Source organism: Pseudorca crassidens, chromosome 9, assembly GCF_039906515.1.
Source record: "Pseudorca crassidens isolate mPseCra1 chromosome 9, mPseCra1.hap1, whole genome shotgun sequence".
Taxonomy (NCBI): Eukaryota; Metazoa; Chordata; class Mammalia; order Artiodactyla; family Delphinidae; genus Pseudorca; species Pseudorca crassidens.
In genome coordinates, this window is record NC_090304.1 from 67,129,251 (window position 1) to 67,150,911 (window position 21,661).

Here is a 21,661-nt window from a genome sequence, read left to right on the forward strand (position 1 = left end):
ATGCCTATGCCTATTGCTAAGAGTCAAAATTCCAAGCTTCTACGGCCATTTCTATCCCTAGTTTAAACTTTTTGGTAAGAAATAATGGTAAGTTATATATACACTTTGCATCAATGCTTACTAAAGTACTGTCTTTTATTATACAATGGTATTTTAAGTATTAAGAAAAAATTCTGCTGGATTCATAATACTTACACCCCATAATTTCACATTTTGATGAAATTCCTTCTCTCCTTCAAATACAATGTGCACATTTAACTGAAAAAGAAAAAGTTGATTAATTGATCAAAACCAAAGTAAAGACTTATGATATAAAACACTGATTATAAAAATAAGAAGATACTGATAAAAATCATTTAAGCTATTTTAATGAATTACCAATATTGTACTTTTTTTAATTTGGAAAAACCATTAACCATTTTTAAACCATTAAAAAACCAATACTGTACTTTTTTAATTTGAAAAAACCATTAATTACCAATACTATACTTTTTTAATTTGAAAAAACCAAGAAAAATTAACTTGGAGTTTCATATTGAGAATTAAGTTCCATTATTATTTGATATTCTAAGCTACTACAGTATCTCCATGCTTCAGAAATAACTACTATGCAGAAACCTTCACTTAAAGTAGTTTCTGTGAAAGTAATTTCAAACTAATTTTCAAATGGGGAAAATTAAAAGATCTTAAAAACAGCTCAAACAAGATCAATATTTTATAACACATTAACATTAATAATAATGTATAATTTTTACTCAAAGATATTTAGTGGGGCTTCCCTGGTGGCGCAGTGGTTGAGAGTCCGCCTGCCAACGCAGGGGACACGGGTTCGTGCCCCGGTCCGGGAAGATCCCACATGCCGCGGAGCAGCTGGGCCCATGAGCCATGGCCACTGAGCCTGCGCGTCCGGAGCCTGTGCTCCGCAGCGGGAGAGGCCACAGCAGTGAGAGGCCCGTGTACCGCAAAAAAAACAAAACAAAACAAAAAAAGAAAGATATTTAGCGTACTTACCAATGTACTATTTGCTACTACCTGACTAAGTTCCGGAAGTGAATTTTTAGCATATACTGAAATGGTGACTTCACCCCCAGTCTGATGCCAGTCATGTCTACATGGAACAACCTTTTTCCCCTGTAATGTAAGAGAAACTTTATGAATTTACAAAGTGCCACATAATTAACCTCTTAAAAAGAGTAATGTGACCCATCTAAATTGAGAACAAAAATACCACACAAAACTGAGCCCTTAATGCTTTTAAGCACAAACAACTTCTAAAGCTCCCATCAAGAAGTTAAACCAATAAAATAAAATACAAACAATCTTATAGCTTTATGATTTGAGAACACACTTTTGAAGACTGAAGTGAAAAACACATTTGCTTAGCAGGATAAACCAGACAACATCTTAACGTCATGCATAAGAACTTTCCATTTATTTTCTACAAACTGAAATTTGGGAAAAATAATTGATTAGTTATAACTATCTGTTGTTGTTATTGAATACTTTCCTCTCATAATAACATGCAAAAAAGGGTGAGAATTTGTGGAAGTAATCTTTTGATTACTATTATGAAAATATTATTACCTATGAGTGATACACTGCTATAACAATAACTATCTGAAAGACAAATTATGATTTGTTCTATAACTGAGGGTAATTTAATGCAGGAAACTGCGAGACACTACTGTTTTAAAAAGTAGTATTTATATATTCGTACAATTACACTAACTGAATTTAAATTACTTATATGACTTACATTTTTTTGCCCTTAGCCACCTGGCTTAGACACTCAATACTCGATAACTACATGCATTAAAAAATAACAAAAAATGTGTTTCATCAAGGATCATACTATGAAAACTTTTGTGCATAAAACATTTTATTTTTTCAAACCAAAACTTTCAAACTTTTGAACCTTGGAGAAAATACAGGGAGATTTCACTTTTTACTAATAAAACATTCCTAGAAGTTTTGTGGCAGATAAATTATTATAACTTAATGGATACATTTATAATACCTAAACCCATGTGTTATTAAAAAGCAGAAACTATAAAATATGCAAATGTAGGCTAAATGAATTCCTAAAGTAATTTGAACATAAAGACACACATACTGAAAAGGTTCATTGTTTTGAGGTTATTAGTGCCAATACAGCACATAAAACTAATTTAAGATACATTAATAATAGCCAACAAACGTTTATTTAGCAAATAATTGCTTGCCTTCTTACAATTTAATGGGATTTGGGGGGATTATTTACACAGACACAAGTCTTTTTAAAATACTGTTAGGGAAGTAGGTACTGATGCTTTCTCTTCTCTTTTGATAAATTTCCTGGTAGCAAGCAGAGGCTTTCAAAACAATCCCAATAAAACAAGGGTGCAATCCTTCTCTTCGGCCACTAAGAGTATTTGTACATCTGTATATGGTTGAATGATGTTAAGTGGCCAAAAGAGAATCAGAAGTCTAAATGATTAATAACATCAAATGACCAGAAAAGTGATTTTTAAAAAACAAAAACTGGGAACAAGGTATGGAATTACAGAAAAACATGCTTCAGTTTAGGCTAGCTTAACTATTTCACAAAAACCTACATATGTGCATCAACATACATAATGGCTATTTTGATCAAAGAGCAGTGCTTTGAGAGAGCTTGACTCAGATTAACTTCAGTTTTTAGGCTCATCAAACTTTACTGTGTGACGGAGAGAAAAACTTGTTTTTTTAAATCTAAAGACAGAATGATCTCAAATCTCTTCAAAATGACTCAGATAAATACACTCCAATAAGCTATATTTAAAATGCTACTTACAGCATCCTTTTTAGTCCACGTGTGTTTCCCTGTTGTACAGCCCTCTTGGGCTAAGAATGTATTAAAATCAGAAGTTTTTCTTCTACAACAGCTCCAATATTTCATCCTGTAAATTATTATAGAAAAACTTCAGCAATAAAATCTCACAATCAAGTTCAGAAGTGTTAAGTGATAAGTGACTTAACCAAAAAAGAAATAAGTGTGTAACTTTAGTATCTTACAAGTGTCTAAATTACTAAACAATTTAAAACTGCCAGAAGACTATGAGAACCTACTGTATAGCACAGGGAACTCTACTCAATGCTCTGTGGTGACCTAAACAGGAAGGAAATCCAAAAAAGAGAGGATATATGTATACGTACGGCTGATTCACTTTGCTGTACAGTAGAAACTGGCACAATATTATAAAGCAACTACACAAAAGTTAAAAACAAAAAACAAAAAAACAAAACAACACCCCCCGCCCTTCCCCCCCAAAAAAAACCTTAAAAAACTACCAGAAGACTAAAGTTAAAACCAGAATGCCATTTAGTATAGCAGTTTTGGAGTTCCTGAGTGAAGATGCTTAAAACCATCACAAAATCCAAAATCAGCTTTTCACTGGTAGTTTACACTCCAGTTTCCTCATGAAGCTACCATGAAGTGGTATGACCAAAGATAGAATACGTTCGTATTTTAATAAACCAGCAAAGTGAGAACGTGCAAACAACCTAAAAATAACTGTTTACACAACCTATGATGGTCAAGCCCAAAGTAGGTGAAATCCAGTATTATTTACTTGAGAAAAATCTAACACTGGAAGACAAAAATTACAGTAAAACTTTGGGTTTGAGTCCTGAAGAATATGGAAACAGAGTGGAAGATTTTAATACAGTACTGCGTTTCTATAAACTACAGCATAATATACTGAGAGGCTCTCAACTGAGAGCTGTGGGAAAGTATGGGTTTTCTCAGATGCCACAGTGTTGATGTCTTAGTGTCCCAGGGCCCAAAATTCCAAATGTCCTACAATGCACAGCACGGTCCTTCAAAGAAAAAAAAAAAAACCAAAAAACACCTGTTCAGCTCAAACAGAAAGTATCACACTGTAATAGAAGGGAATACAGAAAAAACATGAGGTTTGAATCACAACGGCCACTTCACTATAATTTTGTTTCAGTTTTCCCATGTGTAAAAAGAAGACAAAACCCACATTTCTAGGTTATTGTAAAAATTATATGACAATGTAAGTAAAATACCTAATATTGCTGCATGGCATTTAATGTTTGAAGGCATATTAACATTTCTAACATCTACCATAAAGTTTTAATTAGCCTGGTATAAGTTACCCTTCATGGAAAATAGGTACTCCAGAATGATATACACAGACTTCTTCTAGACTCTGTGGACCCTGATATGTCTAAAAGAGAGAAAGAGACAAAAAATTAGTTTCACATCTCAGTGTTACATTTCACATGTATTTGCAAGTACTGGTGACCTCTATGAACTATGAAAATGCCCAAGAGATAACAATTACCTAGAACATTCATAAATTCACCTCAGGCCATTCCAATAAGGAATGAAAAATGATTCCTTTTTGGATATGCTTAAGTTTCAGTTCCCTGTGAAAAAAGGCAAATATAAAAGTAGGCAAAAGGATGTATTCAGATACTTTCAGACTTTTGCATATGAGGACACACCCAAACACATTCAGGTATGTTCTATAAATTTACAGAACAATATTGAAACCAAGAGATTAGTACTCTCATCAGAAATACAGTTATAGGATGATTTATGTGCATAGTAAACTCTGTGTGAACATTATGAATTAAAATGGAAAATCTAATAAGCAATTCTGGAAGTCCCAGATGATGATTTCTTTTTCCTACGAAGCGTAAAATGAGCTGCAGACCTATATATATATCCAGGGTTTGTCTGGAAGATCCGGGCCCCATTGCTGCTGTAGATGAAGGCTCTACAGATGAATTCACAAAAAGTTATGTTAATAAAACATAGATGCAGCCAATAGTATATTTTCTGTCTATTTTGGTATTTACAGCAACCACCCTACAGTTAGAGAAAATAGAATTCTGTACATTTACTTTTTGTAAATTCAAATTACGGGGTGTGTGTACCTCCTGAAGATATTCCATAGGCACACAAAACTCAGTATGTTAGATTCTGAACTTACACCACTACTGCCCCCCAAACCTCCTACTCTTCTTCCCATCTTATTTGATGGCACCATATCCACTCAGTCTCTCAAAGCAAAAATTCTGTAAGTTCTCTTCAGTTTCTCTTTACCCTCTACCCACATGTAGTCTATCACAAAATCCTGTCAATCTGACTTAAAAATATCTATCAGTTTAATTTGCTAAACTTCCTCATGATCACTAGCAGATTTTAGGCAATGAAACTATGCTAAAAGATTCTAATTAATTTCTCTGCCTTCAATTTCTGGACTCTACTACCTAATTAAAACACGTATCACTCTCTTGTTTAAAGTCCTTTAATTACATCTACCTCACACCATATACAATAATCAGTTCCAGTTCGTTTGCACATTTAAATGTGCCTCTATATATGAGAAAATACTCATGGCCCTAAAATAAACAGATATCTTAAATAGGATATAGAAAGCCCTAGTCATAAAGGAAAAGATGAACAAGTTGAATTTCATTAAAATTGAAGAGACTCTGTTTATCAAAAGCCATTAAAGCCATTAAGACAGTGAAAAGGTATATAGCCTCTCGGACAAAGGACCTGTAGCTAAAACATATAAAGAATTCCTAAAATCATTAAGAAAATGTCAATTTAATAGAAAAACAGATAAAAAAGATTTTGGACATGTCACAAAACAGGATATCCAAATGGCCATAAACATACAAAAAGGCAGTCAACATCATTATCAGGAAAGTGCAAACTAAAACCACAATGGGTGGCTTCCCTGGTGGCGCAGTGGTTGAGAGTCTGCCTGCCGATGCAGGGGACACGGGTTCGTGCCCCAGTCCGGGAAGATCCCACATGCCGCGGAGCGGCTGGGCCCGTGAGCCATGGCCGCTGGGCCTGCGCGTCCAGAGCCTGTGCTCCGCAACGGGAGAGGCCGCAACAGTGAGAGGCCCGCGTACCGCAAAAACAAAAAACAAAAAAACCACAATGGAAACATTCCACATCCACCAGAATGGCTAAAATATAAAAGACTGATATTACAAAGTGTTACCAAGGTGTAGAACAAAAGGAACCAGCCTAATATATTGCTGGTAAGAGCGTAAATACAACCACTTTGTAAAACTATGTGCGAGTATGTTAAAGCTAAACATACATACACACACACACACACACATACACACACTCTGAATCAGCAACACCATTTCTAGTCATATACTTAAAAGAAATGTGTACATGTATCCTAAAAGTCATGCACAAAAATGTTCACAGTAACATTAATCAAAAAACTTTATAGGACAGTAGAAAGGATAACTTGATTGGTACATTCAAACAATGGCATGTTTTAAAGCAATGAAAATGAACAAATTACAGCTACATGAAACCAAGATAAACAACATTTTATTAAGCAAAGGAGGACAGACACGAGTACCTGTTCCATGATTCTATTTACAGTAAGTTCAGAAGTAGGCAAAACTAATCTATGTTGATAGAAAAAAGTGGTTACCTTTGGGAGAGGAAATAATGAATGAGAGGAAGCATAAGGAAGGCTCTGCTTTGTGAAAATCCCTTATGCTTATATAGAATTAACATATTTATATATATTTAATGTTATATTTCAATGAAAAAACTTAAAAAAAAATTTCTTCAATGGCCAGCATGACCTAAAGTAAGGTTTTGAGCAGTATAGAAGCCTTTCAGGATCTAGACCCTACTTATCTCTTTTAATCTCAACTTTACATCAGCAAATTTTGTACCACTGTTATTGACTATTTTTTGTTTTCTGTATATTACTGCTGTCACCTCTGCTTGGGATATCCTTTCCCTTTTTGTCCATTTATAGAACTGCCATTCACTTCTCAAAGTTCATCTAGGATACCTTTGCTCTGATCTTCCTCCATTACCCTACCACTTGCACGATATCTCCCTCACCCCAAGAATTAATCATTCTCTTTTATCTACTACTTCTACCTTATACACATGTGAATGCATTCATATTTCCATCTCTAAATGAGCAAGGTGACGTCAAATTTAACATGAAGGAAGACTGCAAAGCTGCCCCCAACCCTAACTCCATTTTCTCCTTCTCAGTTAATGGTGCACAAATCACCTAGATCAGGGGTCCCCAATCCCCAGGACTCGGACTGGTAGCAGCCTGCGGCCTGTTAGGAACCGGGCCGCACAGCAGGAAGTGAGCGGAGCTTCATGTGCCGCTCCCCATCGCTCATGTTACTGCTTGAACCATCCCCCCTGCCTCCACTCCGGTCCGTGGAAAAACTGTCTTCCACGAAACCAGTCCCGGGTGCCAAATAGGTTGGGAACCGCTGACCTAGATGCTTCACTTCCAGTTTATTAGCAAGTCCTGCTAATACTTCCAAATATCATCCATTCCACACGTGTTTGTCATGTGCCAGGCATTGTTCTAAGCACTCAAGACACAGCAAAGAGAAAACAAATAACATTCTTTCCTTTTAAACCTTAGTTCAAAAGGGGAAGGGAAGGGAAAGTTAGATGGGATAGAGCATAAGCAAAATAAATATGTAAAACAAATAGTGTGTAATAAGGTGGTAAGTGCTGTGGAGAAAAAAGGAGAGTATGGAATGTTGGAGGGTGTGTAATATTATATTGAGTAGGCAGAAAGAAGCCTCACTGAGATGTCTGAATACATCCTACATTTAACCACTTCTCAAAAACATATCTTAATGCCTGGTCTCCAGAGTAGCACCCTAGCTGGTTTTCCTTCCCAATTCCACTCCTGCCCCATTAAATTTGCCACTTATCAGCCAAAGACATCTTTTTCAAAGCCCCTCCTTAAACAGACAATGGCTTCCTATTACACTTCCTATTACACTTCCTAAAGCCCAAACCCCTCACTGTAGCTTATAAGGACGGACCTCCATAATCTTGCCGCCTCTCATACTCCCTACTTTCGCACACTTATCAAGCCCCCACTGACCTTTCTCATGATTTCTCGAGTAGCCAAGTTCTAATGCCTCTACACATACTACTCCCACATCTACTCCACGGTTTACATAACTCATCTGCTACATTCTTCAGAATTCTGATTTAGTGTCACCATATCAGAAAGGACTTCCCTGACAAGTGCACTTAAATACTTTTACTCTATCTCCTTGTCTGCTTAATTTTCTTCAAGTCTACCTAAATTCACAGCATTTAAAAACTTGTTATCCTTCCCCCAAAATTAGAATATCAGCTCCATAAGAACAGAGATTTTGCTTTATTTAATACTATATTCCCAGCCCCTAAAACAATGTCTGGCACATAGTAAGTGTTCAGTAAATGCTGACTGAATTAGAACTATTTATTCCCATGATCTATTAGACACGGTGCTCCTTAGAGACAGTCTCTTATCCATGTTAATAGCCCTGCTCCATGGAATAGTGCCCAACACATAAAAGACACCCAAATGTTTGTCTAATTAAGTCAATTACTCTCTTTTCTCAAAGGTAAAAATTTACTTCCATGACACAAACAAATTTTACAGTATATACCTTTGAACACCCTCCACTTTTACATGAGGTTCCAATCTTAATTTCATCACTGTCTTCTTCTACAACAAAGAAAAAAACCAAAATAGAAACATTAAAATAGAAGTTTACTGTAGTGCTATTCTTAAAAAGTAAACTATTCCATAACACAAGTATTTAATAAAATAATCTAAATACAAAAAAACCTGATTTTTAAAATGATTTTAGATAACTAAGTTTTCTGTGTGACCTTTCATGTAATACACTTAAAAGCTAATAAGAAACCAACTACCATGAGTAAGTCTTGCCTATATCCCCAAACTGATATATGACATGACACATTTCTATTCTGCAATGCAAGACTATATCCAATAACTTAACCTTACGTAAAAGAGAAATCATGAAAGGGTTTTTTCCGCAGATACCAGGTGTAGGTCAGAGAATACTGAATATATTTTATATCACGCACAATGAAACATTTACAACTATCAAAAAATTTTAACTCACTGTTAAAAAGTAATGAGTAATAGAAGAAAAAATTTTTAATTAACAGGTTCTCATTTTTATTAAAGACAAAATGGAATAATCCACATATTCATTTTGTGGTTTTACCAGCATTCAGTAAACAAAAATCAAAAATAAGTTCTTTACTACAACGTACTCCTTTTTTTTTTTAATTGGGGTATAATTGCTTTACAATATTGTGTTAGTTTCCGTTGTACAATGAAGAGAACCAGCTGTATGTATACATATATCCCCTCCCTCTTGGACCTCCCTCCCGCCCCCCTCAATCCTATCTATCTAGGTCACCACAGAGCACCAAGCTGAGCTCCCTACGCTATACAGCAGGTTCCCACTAGATATGTTTTACACATGGCAGTGGACATATGTCAATCCCAATCTCCCAATTCATCCCCCATCTCCGTCTGAGTCTACACGTCCATTCCCTACGTCTGCGTCTCTATTCCCACCCTGCAAATAGGTTCATCTGTACCATTTTTCTAGATTCCAAATATACGCGTTAATATACGGTATTTGTTTTTCTCTTTCTGACTTACTTCACTCTGTATGACAGTCTCTAGGTCCATCCATGTCTCTACAAATATGCTACAATGTACTACTTTTTCGCATTTACATACAGTAAACTACACTGCTCCTATCTCTTTTAGATAACTGGTTAATTGAACAGAAAAAATTACAAAATACAAAACAAAATCTTACCTTTCTTATTTTCTTCATTCCCCGATGATAGTTTAAGTTTATCAAGTGCTTGTTTTAGGGAGGCAGATATTTTTAATTCCAAATTTGTCATTGGTTCATCCGGGCTGGAGAATTTGGAAACTTTATTACCATTACTGATGTACCAAAATATTTCTTTGTACTAAAAATATACTTAAGGCTCTACTTACGATACGTCAAATGCCTTGTCAATCAAGGTTTTCTCTTTAAAAAGTATTTTACAATAACTGCTATTAATACAGCTACATTTCTAAGTCTTAGCAGAAAAAGTTCTGATATTAAATATCAAATAATCATGCTATTGTCAACACATTAAATTATTAATCAGTAGGGCTAATGGGAAGGAAGTAAAGAGTAAGAATACAAATTTGTTAAGATGAGCAACTCCAAGGAAGGGACTGCGAAGTACCTTTACATTCCATGCCTAAGCAAAACACTGAGCATGTAATAGGCAATAAACAGGTACTAAGTGAATCCATATCCCTACTGGTAGAGATAGTTCACTTTATGTGGACACTAGTATATGCATCTATAAATTCAGATACGGTTATATCACAAGGCAGTTTTAGCAGGGTTAAAAAAACAGTAACAACAATGTCCCCTAACATTTCACAATGGTTTAGTGTTATATGTACAATCTGGTTAAGGCACTCAATATGTGTTAAGAATACTAATAAATGTAACAATAAAACTGAAAATCCTAGGTTATTCATTCTACATCCTTAATGAAAAACCTACTGATATAGGAGGCACTAACAAAGTACACAAAAACCTACATCCTCTGTCTCTCCAATACTATCTAATGAATTTACGATAAAATATTTAATTTCTCTCACTTTCTCTTAAGTGAAATTAGTAGCCCATAATTTTAAAAAAAATTAACTCATCCTGTCAATTATAGTAGACTCCACTATAATATTTAATAATGAGCCATGCCAAAATTCTTGGCTTTTTCTGACATTTTTTTTCCCATTGGCAAATCAGCCTGTAAGGCATTTGATAAAATTTCTCATGGTATGAATAAGCTGGATATAGAATAAAATCATCCTAAGTAGTTTGGTTTAAAAGACAAAATAAACATGAGAAAGTCTCTTTGGGTTCTTATCTTGGTCGGGTATAATTCAAGATGCTATAAATTTATTTACATAAGATCAATAAAGCAAAAGCTGGGAAAATCATGAGTCCACAGTGTGAAATAAAAATATCAACAAAGGCCATGTTTGAGGCCAAAAACCATCTGTTTTTTTAAGTCCTGTATTTTGGTTCTAAAACAATTCAATACTCAAGTGCAATATGAAGACGACCTGGTGTACCCAACATGCATGTGTGGGATTGTAAAATAGTCTCTAGTGGATCAGGAGGTGAGTATGAAGTACCTGTGTAATTCTACTGCAAAATGACCAAAAGCTATTTTAAAAGTACTTTAACAAATATGCCATGTAAATTGAATACATTAAAAACTGATCAGTAATGAGACTAACAGTTTTTAGGCAAACTGTTAAAAGGTGAGTGACTAGGCTTGTTCTAAGTGGCAAAATATGGACAAATGAAAGAAACAGAATTTGACTCAATACAAGGAAAAGTTAAATACTGAGTTAGTAACATTAAAATGAATTGCTTTAAAATAGAAGTAAATTCTTCTTCAATAGAATTATTTGAAAGGAAATTAAATATTTTTCTATCAAGAATGTTCTAGAAATTATTTAAGAAACAGTGGTAGATTGGAAAGGAAAGCCTCTAAGTTCTTTTCAACTCAAACTGATTCCCTGACAAGGCCGATTCTTTTACAGAACTCCACTATGCCACCGTGAAAAGGATACACACCAAGGCACAAGAAAGATGTGTGGCTCCCCCGCCCTTAGCATAACTGAGTACACAGTGAACAAATCTGTACTGCAGTTCTACCGTGTATATGCCCTCAAGGGAATAGAAATGAAAGGCATTATCTAAGAGAAAACCAAATGGTTCAAAGTGGGTGAACTACACAGTAGCTGCAAATGATATTACGCAAAATCAGAAGAGGAAATACCAGGAACAAATGCTATTATTCAAGTGCGACAAAAGTATACAACTGTATAAAGTATACCTTGGCCTTTTTATTGCTTCTATTGGTTTAGGGGCTTGAATGATATGCTCCTGAAATTTGGGTTTCAATTCAGATAGTTCTTTCTTCTCAGTAGTCTTGACTTCAGGTTTGACTGGCTCGGGTGGCTTCTCACTATTATGCCTTCCTTTCGTACAGCCCTGTTGGTGAGAGGTATTCATTCACTGAGAGTTAGCCTATCATCTACTTCACATGCCATGACAGAAATACTATTGTTCAATTCTTTATTAATAAATTCAAGGGCATGTTTTCTCCACTTTTAACACACTGACTTATTTTAAGAAACTAAAAATAGAACTCTAAACTTAATATATTTGTAAATGAGTTCTCACATGCGAATAATGCATTAAAAACAGGCCTTTAGGGCTTCCCTGGTGGCGCAGTGGTTGAGAGTCCGCCTGCCGATGCAGGGGACACGGGTTCGTGCCCCTGTCTGGGAAGATCCCACATGCCGCGGAGCAGCTGGGTCCGTGAGCCATGGCTACTGGGCCTGCGCGTCCGGAGCCTGTGCTCCGCAACGGAAGAGGCTACAGCAGTGAGAGGCCCGCGTACCGCCAAAAAACAACAACAACAACAAAAAAACCCAGGCCTTTAAATTACACTTAATAAATATCTACTATACTTATTCTATAAAGGTGCAGCATAAACTTGTTTACAGAAAACAAATTCTGGAGATCTCACACAGAGAATTCTACAAGTTATTTATACAAAAGGGCCCCAATTTGAGTCTCAGTTCTCCTACTACCTACCTATATAACCTCGAGCAAGTTAGTTAATCTTTTTTTTTTTTGAAACCACCAGTTAAAACTTTATTCAAAGAATAAGGCATAAACATTTTACAGAGAAATTAAGTTTAAATGTTTTACTTCTATTAACAACAAGGGTAGTTGATTTCAACAGATCTCAAATTCCAAAAGAGTTCATATATAGAGAGAGACATACATGGCTCCAAAAACTTTATGACTTTATTATTTTTAAAATTATTTTTAATTACTTATTTTTTAATTGGAGTATAGCTGCTTTACAATACTGTATTAGTTTACACTGTACAGCAAAGTAAGTCAGCTATACATAGACATATAATCCCTCTTTTGTGGATTTCCTTCTCATTTAGGTCACCACAGAGCACTGAATAGAGTTCCCTGTGATATACAGGTTCTCATTAGTTATCTATTTTATACATAGTATCAGTAGTGTATATATGTCAATCCCAATCTCCCAATTCATCCCATCCCCCCTCTTTCCCCCTTGGTAACCATTCGTTTGTTCTCTATGTCTGTGTGTCTATTTCTGCTTTGTAAATAAAATCATCTATACCAATTTTTTGAGATTCCACATATATGCGTTAATATATGATATTTGTTTTTCTTACTTCACTCTGTATGACAGTCTCTAAGTCTATCCATGTCTCTACAAATGACCCAATTTTGTTCCCTTTTATGGCTGAGTAATATTCCATTGTATATATGTACCACATCTTCTTTATCCATTCCTCTGTTGATGGACATTTAGGTTGCTTCCATGTCCTGGCTATTGTACATAGTGCTGCAAGGAACACTGGGGTACATGTGTCTTTTTGAATTATGGCTTTCTGAAGTCAGTTTCCTCATCAGTAAAATGGAGGCAATGGCATTCAGATCTTTTTTGAGAGGATTAAATAAAACAATAGAATACTTCCCATATCTGGCAGGTGGTAAACATTCAATAAATGCTAGCTACCTTTTCTATATTCCATTGAGTTATACATACATTTTAACATCCCTGAAATCATAAGGTAAATCGTACGTCATTTAATTAACAACTTTAGATTTCTTTCTTAAGAGTACACAAAATAACAGTGCATCTCTATGGTATCTTAGATATGATAAAAATTTACTGTTCCTAACTGAAAATGCTTTAGATTGTTGCGTTCCTTCTTTTTGACGGTCTTTTAAGACTACTAACATCAAACAACAAGAACCTACTGTATAGCACAGAGAACTATAATATCTTGTAATAACCTATAATGGAAAAGAATCTGAAAAAGAATAGGTACATATATAACTGAGTCACTGCTGTACATCTGAAACTAACACAACATTGTAAATCAACTATACTTCAATAAAAATAAATAAATAAATAAATAAAATAAATAAAATAAAATAAAATAAATAAATAAAAAGCTAGAGGAAAAATAATAAGCTGTATTCTAGGCTGTAATTTTGATGTATATAAAGGAACAAAGTACACTAGAAATAAAAAAAAAAAAAAATGGCTGCTATCAAAAATAAACCTAGGGCTTCCCTGGTGGCGCAGTGGTTGGGGGGTCTGCCTGCCGATGCACGGGACGTGGGTTCGAGCCCCGGTCCGGGAGGATCCCACGTGGCGCGGAGCAGCTGGGCCCGTGTGCCGTGGCCGCTGAGCCTGCGCGTCCGGAGCCTGTGCTCCGCAACGAGAGAGGCCACAACAGTGAGAGGCCCGCGTACCGCAAAAAAAAACAAACAAACAAACAAACAAAAAACCCTAAACTGACAAGTGGTTAATTAATATCTTGAAACTTTAATCTCAAAAACAGATAAATTCCTTATTTTAAATGCCACAGAAGGGAGGTGAGTAAAAGAAAGGTACTATCTGTGGGTTAACAGGGACTAGTCAATAGATGTCCAAAATCAGACTCCTCAACTCTGGAGCTCCCCATAATATGTACTTTTTGGGAGATAATCTAGGGGAAAAGAAACCCATTAATACTTACTGCAATGCTTAAAAAATCAGAAAAATCAGTTGTTCTTCTCTTACAGCAAGACCAACCCTAAGAAACATAAGAGGGAAAAAAAAATGAAAATCCTATTTGTATGAGAACCACAACCCACTAAAACACTCTATTTGGATTTATCTCCTTGAATCCCGAAGTAACCTGTATACACAACATAGTTTTATAGTTTTTAAGTGTTATAAATAATTCACCTAATCAAGTGAAATGATCAGTTTTTGACTTAAAAAATGAATTAACCAATATTAAAAGTGATTTGTGCTGTGACCCATCATGAAAGGAAGCACCTTGAAATATGGAAACAGAAATTGCTCGTTTTCAAGAATAGTACTTGATTTTTAGAAGAAAAGCAATCTATAATTTCTAAAAACTATTTTAAAGGATCTAGGGAGTAAGTGAAGTGCTTTACTTTAAAAATCCATTAAGTTAGAGATAATAATTATAATAATTCAGTTTCTAAACAAACTCAGCATAGTTGTTCCTCAACAATAAGCATTCTATTTTCAGAAAAACATTAATTCATGTAGTAGCTTAAGCACTGTTAGATCTTTCAAGGTTAAATGATCTTTTCAGCTAGAAGCATACAAATATAGAAACTGTAATGCCGTATGAGATTTCTGAACGAAGTATCAAGCAGCTAAACAATAAATGGTTTTAAGTTATCACCTATAATTCCAATGTAGTATAAAGAATAAGGAAATAAAAATGCAGCAGTCTCAAAGCTTGGGATGTCTCAAATTTGGACTAAGAGTCAGCTTTGCACATATCCATCTGGGCCTCACTGTTTTTCTCAATGTATGCATGAAGAATTTGGTAGTGACTTTTTTCACAATATGCCCTTGAAGTTTTTTAAAAGGAAAATGTTAAATATTCTACAATTCATATTTTCCTTTATTCTGAAATTTAATTTTCTTTTACTCTGAACTGAAATATAGATCAAAAATTACTAATTATTACAAAATTAAATATAAGGTTTAACTAATATAGATAATATTGTCACCAGTAAAGTTATTCTATATGAAAAAAGCTTTACTGTCTCAATTCTATATGAAGAATTAGGTATTCTGGGAATATTGGGATACATACATGACATAGATTGTTCCCAACTGCCGATCTGAGATCTATGGTAGTCCTCAGTAAAATGTGAAAAGGTAATTAAAGTATGTAAGCATAAGGTTGCAAACTGTCTTTTCTTAAGGACTGGTCTTTTCCCTGAATATGCCTTTTCTAATTTAAATATTAAAATGTTTTTTTTTTCTGTTAATGCAATGTTTAACTTCTCACTTGATTAAATAGAAATCCTGAAGATCCTGTAGATTTTGCCTGAAATCTCACTTGATTAAATAGAAATCAATAGAAATCAAATCTCACTTGATTAAATAGAAATCCTGAAGAAATCCTGTAGATTTTGCCTGAAATCTACAGGGCTGTGGAATTCAGTAGGCTTGGAAAATCTAAGTCTTCATATGTTTATAGAGACAATAATAAACAGTAGAATCGGAGTAGAGAAACAAAAACACTTCAAAGTAAAATCAGTAAGTTTAATTAATCAGAGTAATTAACAGTTGGGTAGTAAAAAGAGGAGCAATGGACTAAATGACTAGAAAGTTAGTGATATCATTACTAGCAGCAGCAAACTTGAAAGGCAGGCTATTTTTGGAATAAGGGGTCACTTCAGAACTCGTCTGTGCTTGCCAATGACACACATAAATGAAAATATGTTGTATAAGTCACTGGCATAGAGGTGACAAGAATAAATTAAGGACAAGAATGAATGAGCTGAATGAGAGAAAACAGGAAGCCAAATCTGAGAAGTGAAGTATGCCCATGGTTAGGAGACAGGAGGAAAACATCACAGGAAAACAAAGTAAAACAAGAAAAGCAAACACAGAATAAATGGCAATTTAGGAAAGATAAAATCCCCTCACCCCCAGCAAAAATAAGTATTCCCACAGAGCCACAGTTTCCATCCCCATAAAAGCTTGTAAAGAGGCTAAAAAGATGTAAGGAAGAGTCAGATCATAATTTGCCCTACTGAACGTTTGTTCTGTTTTTCTCACTCAGAACTAACCATATTAACATAAACTTGCTATCTGCTTGTACCATTTGTTTATATGTAGCTAACAGTTAAAAACCAGTAAGGTCCAACTACTCCCTGAAAGGTAAAATTAGAAATTCAAAGGGCATCGATAATATATAAACACATATGACTGTTTATGTTCCTAAGAATACCTAAAACCATGGCAGCCACACTGCAACAGTTTCTTTTGAGATATACAAGGGAAAATGTACCACATTATCATCAATTTTAAAAGATCAATAAACCCAACACAAAAAAACCTGATCAAACAATATTCTATTATTTCTCTAAATCTACAGAACATCAAGGAAAACAAGTGGCATCTCTTTTCTGTACAGTATTACTCTAAACTTTCATGTCTGTCCCAAGAGTGGCACTGTTTAGTATTTATAACAATGTTCCCTAAAATTCAGAGCTGTTCTTATTAAACAGCACCTGCCTGATATATTGAAAGATTAAGAAGTGTTATGGCTTCTACAATTGCTTTCATTTCCCCTCAAAGTGAAGAAATGAGGGGCACTGAAAGTGAGAACTGGGATAAAAGTAACAATTTTATAACTGGAAAAGCTCTTAAGATCACCATCTACTGTCCTCTTTGCCTTTAGTGGAGCACTTGCTCAAAGCACCCCAAAATGGTCATTAAGAAAGCAGAGAGTCACAAGCTGAGGAAAAAAAAATGAGAAATTCAAGATTTAGTATTATACCTCTGAGTTTACTATACAAATGTGAAAAGACTGAAATGTATCAAGTTCCTACCTTTAATGCATCATGAAAGACTGGAACGCCTGGGTGGTATGTGCAAGCGTCTGGTCAAAAACAAAAGAAAAAAAAAACACTTTATAATGAAGAAAAATCATCATTTCCTTCAGTGTTAACATATAACCCTTTTTCCATATGCAGGTAATACTTTTCTTTTCCTTAAAAATTCAGTAATGCTCGAATTTGATGCATGACACACAGTGCTTAATATAACATTGTATTAAAATAGTAAAGGTTAAAATTCTCATTTGCGTAAGAAAGCTATAAATAAAAACACAAATAGTTCAAGTATAACAAATTATATTTTGTATTCCTCTAATCTTCGTTGTAAAATTTTTTAGTACCCGAACTTCAAGCTCTAAATTTTGACCATCATATTCGGTTTTTACAAAAATACTATCAAATTTAAATGTTCTTATGTGCATCGATCCATAAAGGTTGCCCAAGGGATTACCTAAAAAGATATTTTGGAAGAAAAGGTTCAAATTTTAAAAAACTGATACAATATCTAATTGCTAATTTAATTTTCCTACACAGGTGTCAATTCCTAGATATAAACCTCATTAAAAAGAAGTTTAAATTCTACAATCTATTTTCAGGCTTGTCATTGATTGTTAGTCTATTATTTCCCTACCCCTTCCCCATTATAACACCAAGTTTTACTTAACTCTTATGAAAATGGACTTATTATAGTCTGCAATATATAGAATTACATTTAAAAAAACAAAACAACAGATAACAGACACACATTCCCTAGCTAGATAGCACCATGAGCTCAGAAAAAGCAGGTCAGCTCCACACCTGTGCAATTTTCTTATAAGGCTACTTTGCTCAGACTTTCACGTCTGTTTAGCTCTCAATTGTCTACAACCTCTGACTCCTGGTGTCGCAAAATGATTAATTTCTGGTACTTTTCTCCCTATCGCTGTATTAAGTCAGTATGTTTTCCTTCGTTACTACCTAGAGACCATTCTAGCTAATGAAGCAATTAAAGTGTCAGGTAGTTTCATGGTACAGTAAGTAAGCCCAGTTTAGGAAGATGCTATTAATTAAGGGTAGTAGTGGGGCTGAGGGCTGAAAAAGGAGATTCAAAGTAAAAATGAATATGCAGAGGAATATGAAGTTGAGAGGGGAATCAAAGTAGAGAACAGGTAGAATATTTTCAAATATCAAATTTACATACAGTCAGAGGCATAAAACACATGTCTGACACAGTAAGAGGCATGATCATAATAATGGACAGTTCTGGCAGAATGGCAGCAGGAGTGAGTCAGGTCTTAACCATACAACTAGTATAAACAAAATTTGAAAATCACTGCTAAATAACAAGCAGATGGACATTTTCATCTTTAGTGTTTCTTTTCTTTTTAAATCAGGTTTGCCAGTTTTGCCCAAAGTAATATTATGGGCAAGAAGCTACAACACAGTAGCGATTAAGAGCCAAGGGCTTTTAACACTGAGTCCGACACTGGCTCAAATTCTGCCTCTGCCTCTTGCAGCTGTTTCAGTTTCCTCACACGTGTGGATTGAATAAAATATTGTTTGTGAAGAGGTGTTTCTTCCAGAATAGCTGTTTTTAACATACGCAAGTTACCACGTCTCTTTAAAACACTCATTTAACTTTTGTTTCAAATGAAAATGTCCTATCATCTTAGAAAGGAGTCTTCTTATTTTAGGCAATACACAAGGTCAAACCTCTCCCATCCTATAAAACTTTCTCCTAATCAAGTCCACAGTTTTCTATTAGCTCTTGTCCTTACTCCCTAGCCCCATTTTCCATCAACCAATTACTTGGAGTATTTATTCTAAGTCTCTAATATAACCCCAATTTTGCTAAAGCGGATAAACTTTAAGCAACCTTAATGGAACTCTGCTGAATTTAATACGGTTGACGCTCAATGCTTGAGACGGTCTACTCCTCTGATTTTTCTGGCTTCCCCCATCTCTTTCCTGGGCACTGTACCATTTCACACACACAAAGCTGACTTCCAAAAAATTGGCTGTACCTCCCCTTAAAATTAGGCTGGTACATAACACCCTATAAATAAACATTGTCCCATTCAACAAAGCATCAGTCTTCCCTTCAATATTAAAGTAAAATGTGTACAGACACTAAAGCAATTTACTTTTTACGCAGGCTACCAACAGTTAAGGGCTTTGAAACCCCTCATTCCTCGATGTTTTCAGCCACTTAAGTCTCACAATTTTCTACCTGAACTTCATATTAATATCATAAAAACGATTAAACTTACCTTTTTCCTCAGAATCCTACCAAAGATCTTATCATTTTAAATTATGTCCCCAATTCACCTGTGCACCAAGATAAACACTGAGACATCTCAAGAGGTGAAAAAGATTTTTTAAGTATCTATTTTAATCTTGTACACAATGAAGAACCATGTTGCTACCATGCTGAACTGTGCTTCTCTATTAAATGCGTATAACACTACACACTTCACAGAGTTGCTGTCAAGGTTAAATGAAATAACATAATAAAGTGATAGACCAATGTCTGGCATATAGAAAACATACAATAAATGCTAGTCGAATTGAGAAAGTGTTACAATGCTTACAACTTTCAAGGATTCAACTCACTTCTTTATCCCATTCACCTATCAAAATTCAAATCCACTGGTCAGGTTCTATTCTTCACCTAGTCTAATCACTAACTTTCACCTTACATCCTTAACTCTACACCTGGGTGCCATAGAGGACATTCAATCACTGTATCCTATAGACCGCATGGTACTAAATGGAAAGACCACTGCAAAAATACCCAACAAACATGGCTACAAAATAAAGGATGAGGAATGTATCTCCCATTTGGGCGGATGTATCAAAACTTAACAGCGTAAAAATACAAAATAATTTTCTTAACCAAGAACGTTTTAAAGAGTAAGGTTAAAACAAGTGAGTGGATCGAATGAATAAATCGACAGCAGGCTTTCAGACAAATACACTTCTATACTAATAGAAAGAGGCCGAACTTAAACGCTAGGATAACCCGCCCGGGTTAACGCTAGGATAAGGCCTTCCAGGCAATGTCGGTCTGCCTCTGACACACGGACCCAGCAAATCAACCGCAAAGCGAGCCCAGAGCTGGTTAACTTTTGATTCCTTTAAGAGACGCTGTGGGGGGGGGGGGCGAGGATAAACATGCTCTAAATTCCAGGCCAATTAGAGAGTGAGCGGACGACTTAGGCAAACACGTGCGCCCGGGGGGTAGTGGGTCCGTGGGTCCGGAAGCTGCAGCGGGAGGGGTTCAGACGTCGTTGCCTGGGCGCCCCCAGAGCGGTCCCGCGCCCTTGGGCGGTCAGGCGGGAGGGGAGGCCCGGGGCGGGGGGCAGCGCGGTGCCGGCTTGCGCGGAGACCCGGGAGGCCCTCCGGCCCAAGGGCGTCCACGGGAGGAGGTGGAAGGGAGGGAGGGCCGGCGGCGCGCTTTCCTTACCATCGGAATTGGTCTCGGGATCGAAGCGCTGGCCGCAGCCTCGGTTGTAGCACAGCAGGGCCATTTTCTCTTCCCACCGCTCCGGGTCAGGGTCAAACGCCCAGAACCGCCAGACACTGCCTTTACAACTCCCCTGTCGCAACCACCCGTCTGCAGACTGGGGCGGCTGCCGGCTTCCGGAAACGGCCAGTTCCGCTTCACGAACCTTCGCGAATTTTCCGGTCGCGCAGGCGCACAGGCGATGGGAAGAGGCGGAGGAAGCGCGGCGGCCGGCCACAGGCGGGGGCCCCTTTAGGTGGGACTACGATGGGTAGGGGGCCGGGGTCGGAGATGCAGCCAAGATATTTGCCGGAGAGAAACCTTAAAGGCTGGAAATGTAGGCATCCGGGGCACTGATGCGCTCTCTCCGGATCTCCTCACTCATTGGCTGCGGGTATCTCGCACAGCGAACGGACCGCCCCGCCCTCTCGGCCCCCGTAGCCAGTCATCCTGCTTCCTTTCGAGACTGAAATTACCCGTAAAAGCCTGGTCGATATGTTTGCTCCTAAGCTGCCTGAGAGTGATTGTAGAGTCGTTCAGTATTTCCGAATCCTCTTCCTGGAACGTGGTTGCTTAATAAATGATGAGGGGGATGGTGGACGAATCTCCCTCTGTGCCTCCACTGGCCTGATCTCAGAAGCATTGAAGAAGTGTAGGCATCGGGAGCAGTTTCGGTAACGAAGTAATTGAGGTCAAATCACATTGAAAATACAAAGCACTTGAAAATTAGAATATCAAGGAGAAATGTTGCTCAATTACAGCGCTAAAGTGGTCACTATTGCTCTAAGACGCTGGGGT

The 21,661-nt window shown here is 36.4% G+C and overlaps 1 protein-coding gene across 3 annotated transcripts in view; it reads right to left on the minus strand.

Annotated features, from left to right (window-relative positions):
* Nucleotides 1-21,084, minus strand: part of CHORDC1 (cysteine and histidine rich domain containing 1) — a 42,964-nt gene extending 21,880 nt beyond the window's left edge. For all 3 annotated transcript variants that reach the window (XR_010946230.1, XM_067750674.1, XM_067750675.1), the window contains exons 1-10: nucleotides 20,825-21,084; nucleotides 17,374-17,423; nucleotides 14,520-14,576; nucleotides 11,771-11,928; nucleotides 9,667-9,770; nucleotides 8,470-8,528; nucleotides 4,141-4,211; nucleotides 2,813-2,918; nucleotides 1,012-1,131; nucleotides 196-258 (exon numbers count right to left, since the gene is read on the minus strand). Coding sequence is in view for 2 of the 3 variants with exons in the window: in XM_067750674.1 (XP_067606775.1) it covers nucleotides 196-258; nucleotides 1,012-1,131; nucleotides 2,813-2,918; nucleotides 4,141-4,211; nucleotides 8,470-8,528; nucleotides 9,667-9,770; nucleotides 11,771-11,928; nucleotides 14,520-14,576; nucleotides 17,374-17,423; nucleotides 20,825-20,888 (852 nt within the window). In the remaining variant the exon portion in view is untranslated. The remainder of the gene's footprint in view (nucleotides 1-195; nucleotides 259-1,011; nucleotides 1,132-2,812; nucleotides 2,919-4,140; nucleotides 4,212-8,469; nucleotides 8,529-9,666; nucleotides 9,771-11,770; nucleotides 11,929-14,519; nucleotides 14,577-17,373; nucleotides 17,424-20,824) is intronic.
* Between the last annotated feature and the right edge of the window lie 577 nt (nucleotides 21,085-21,661).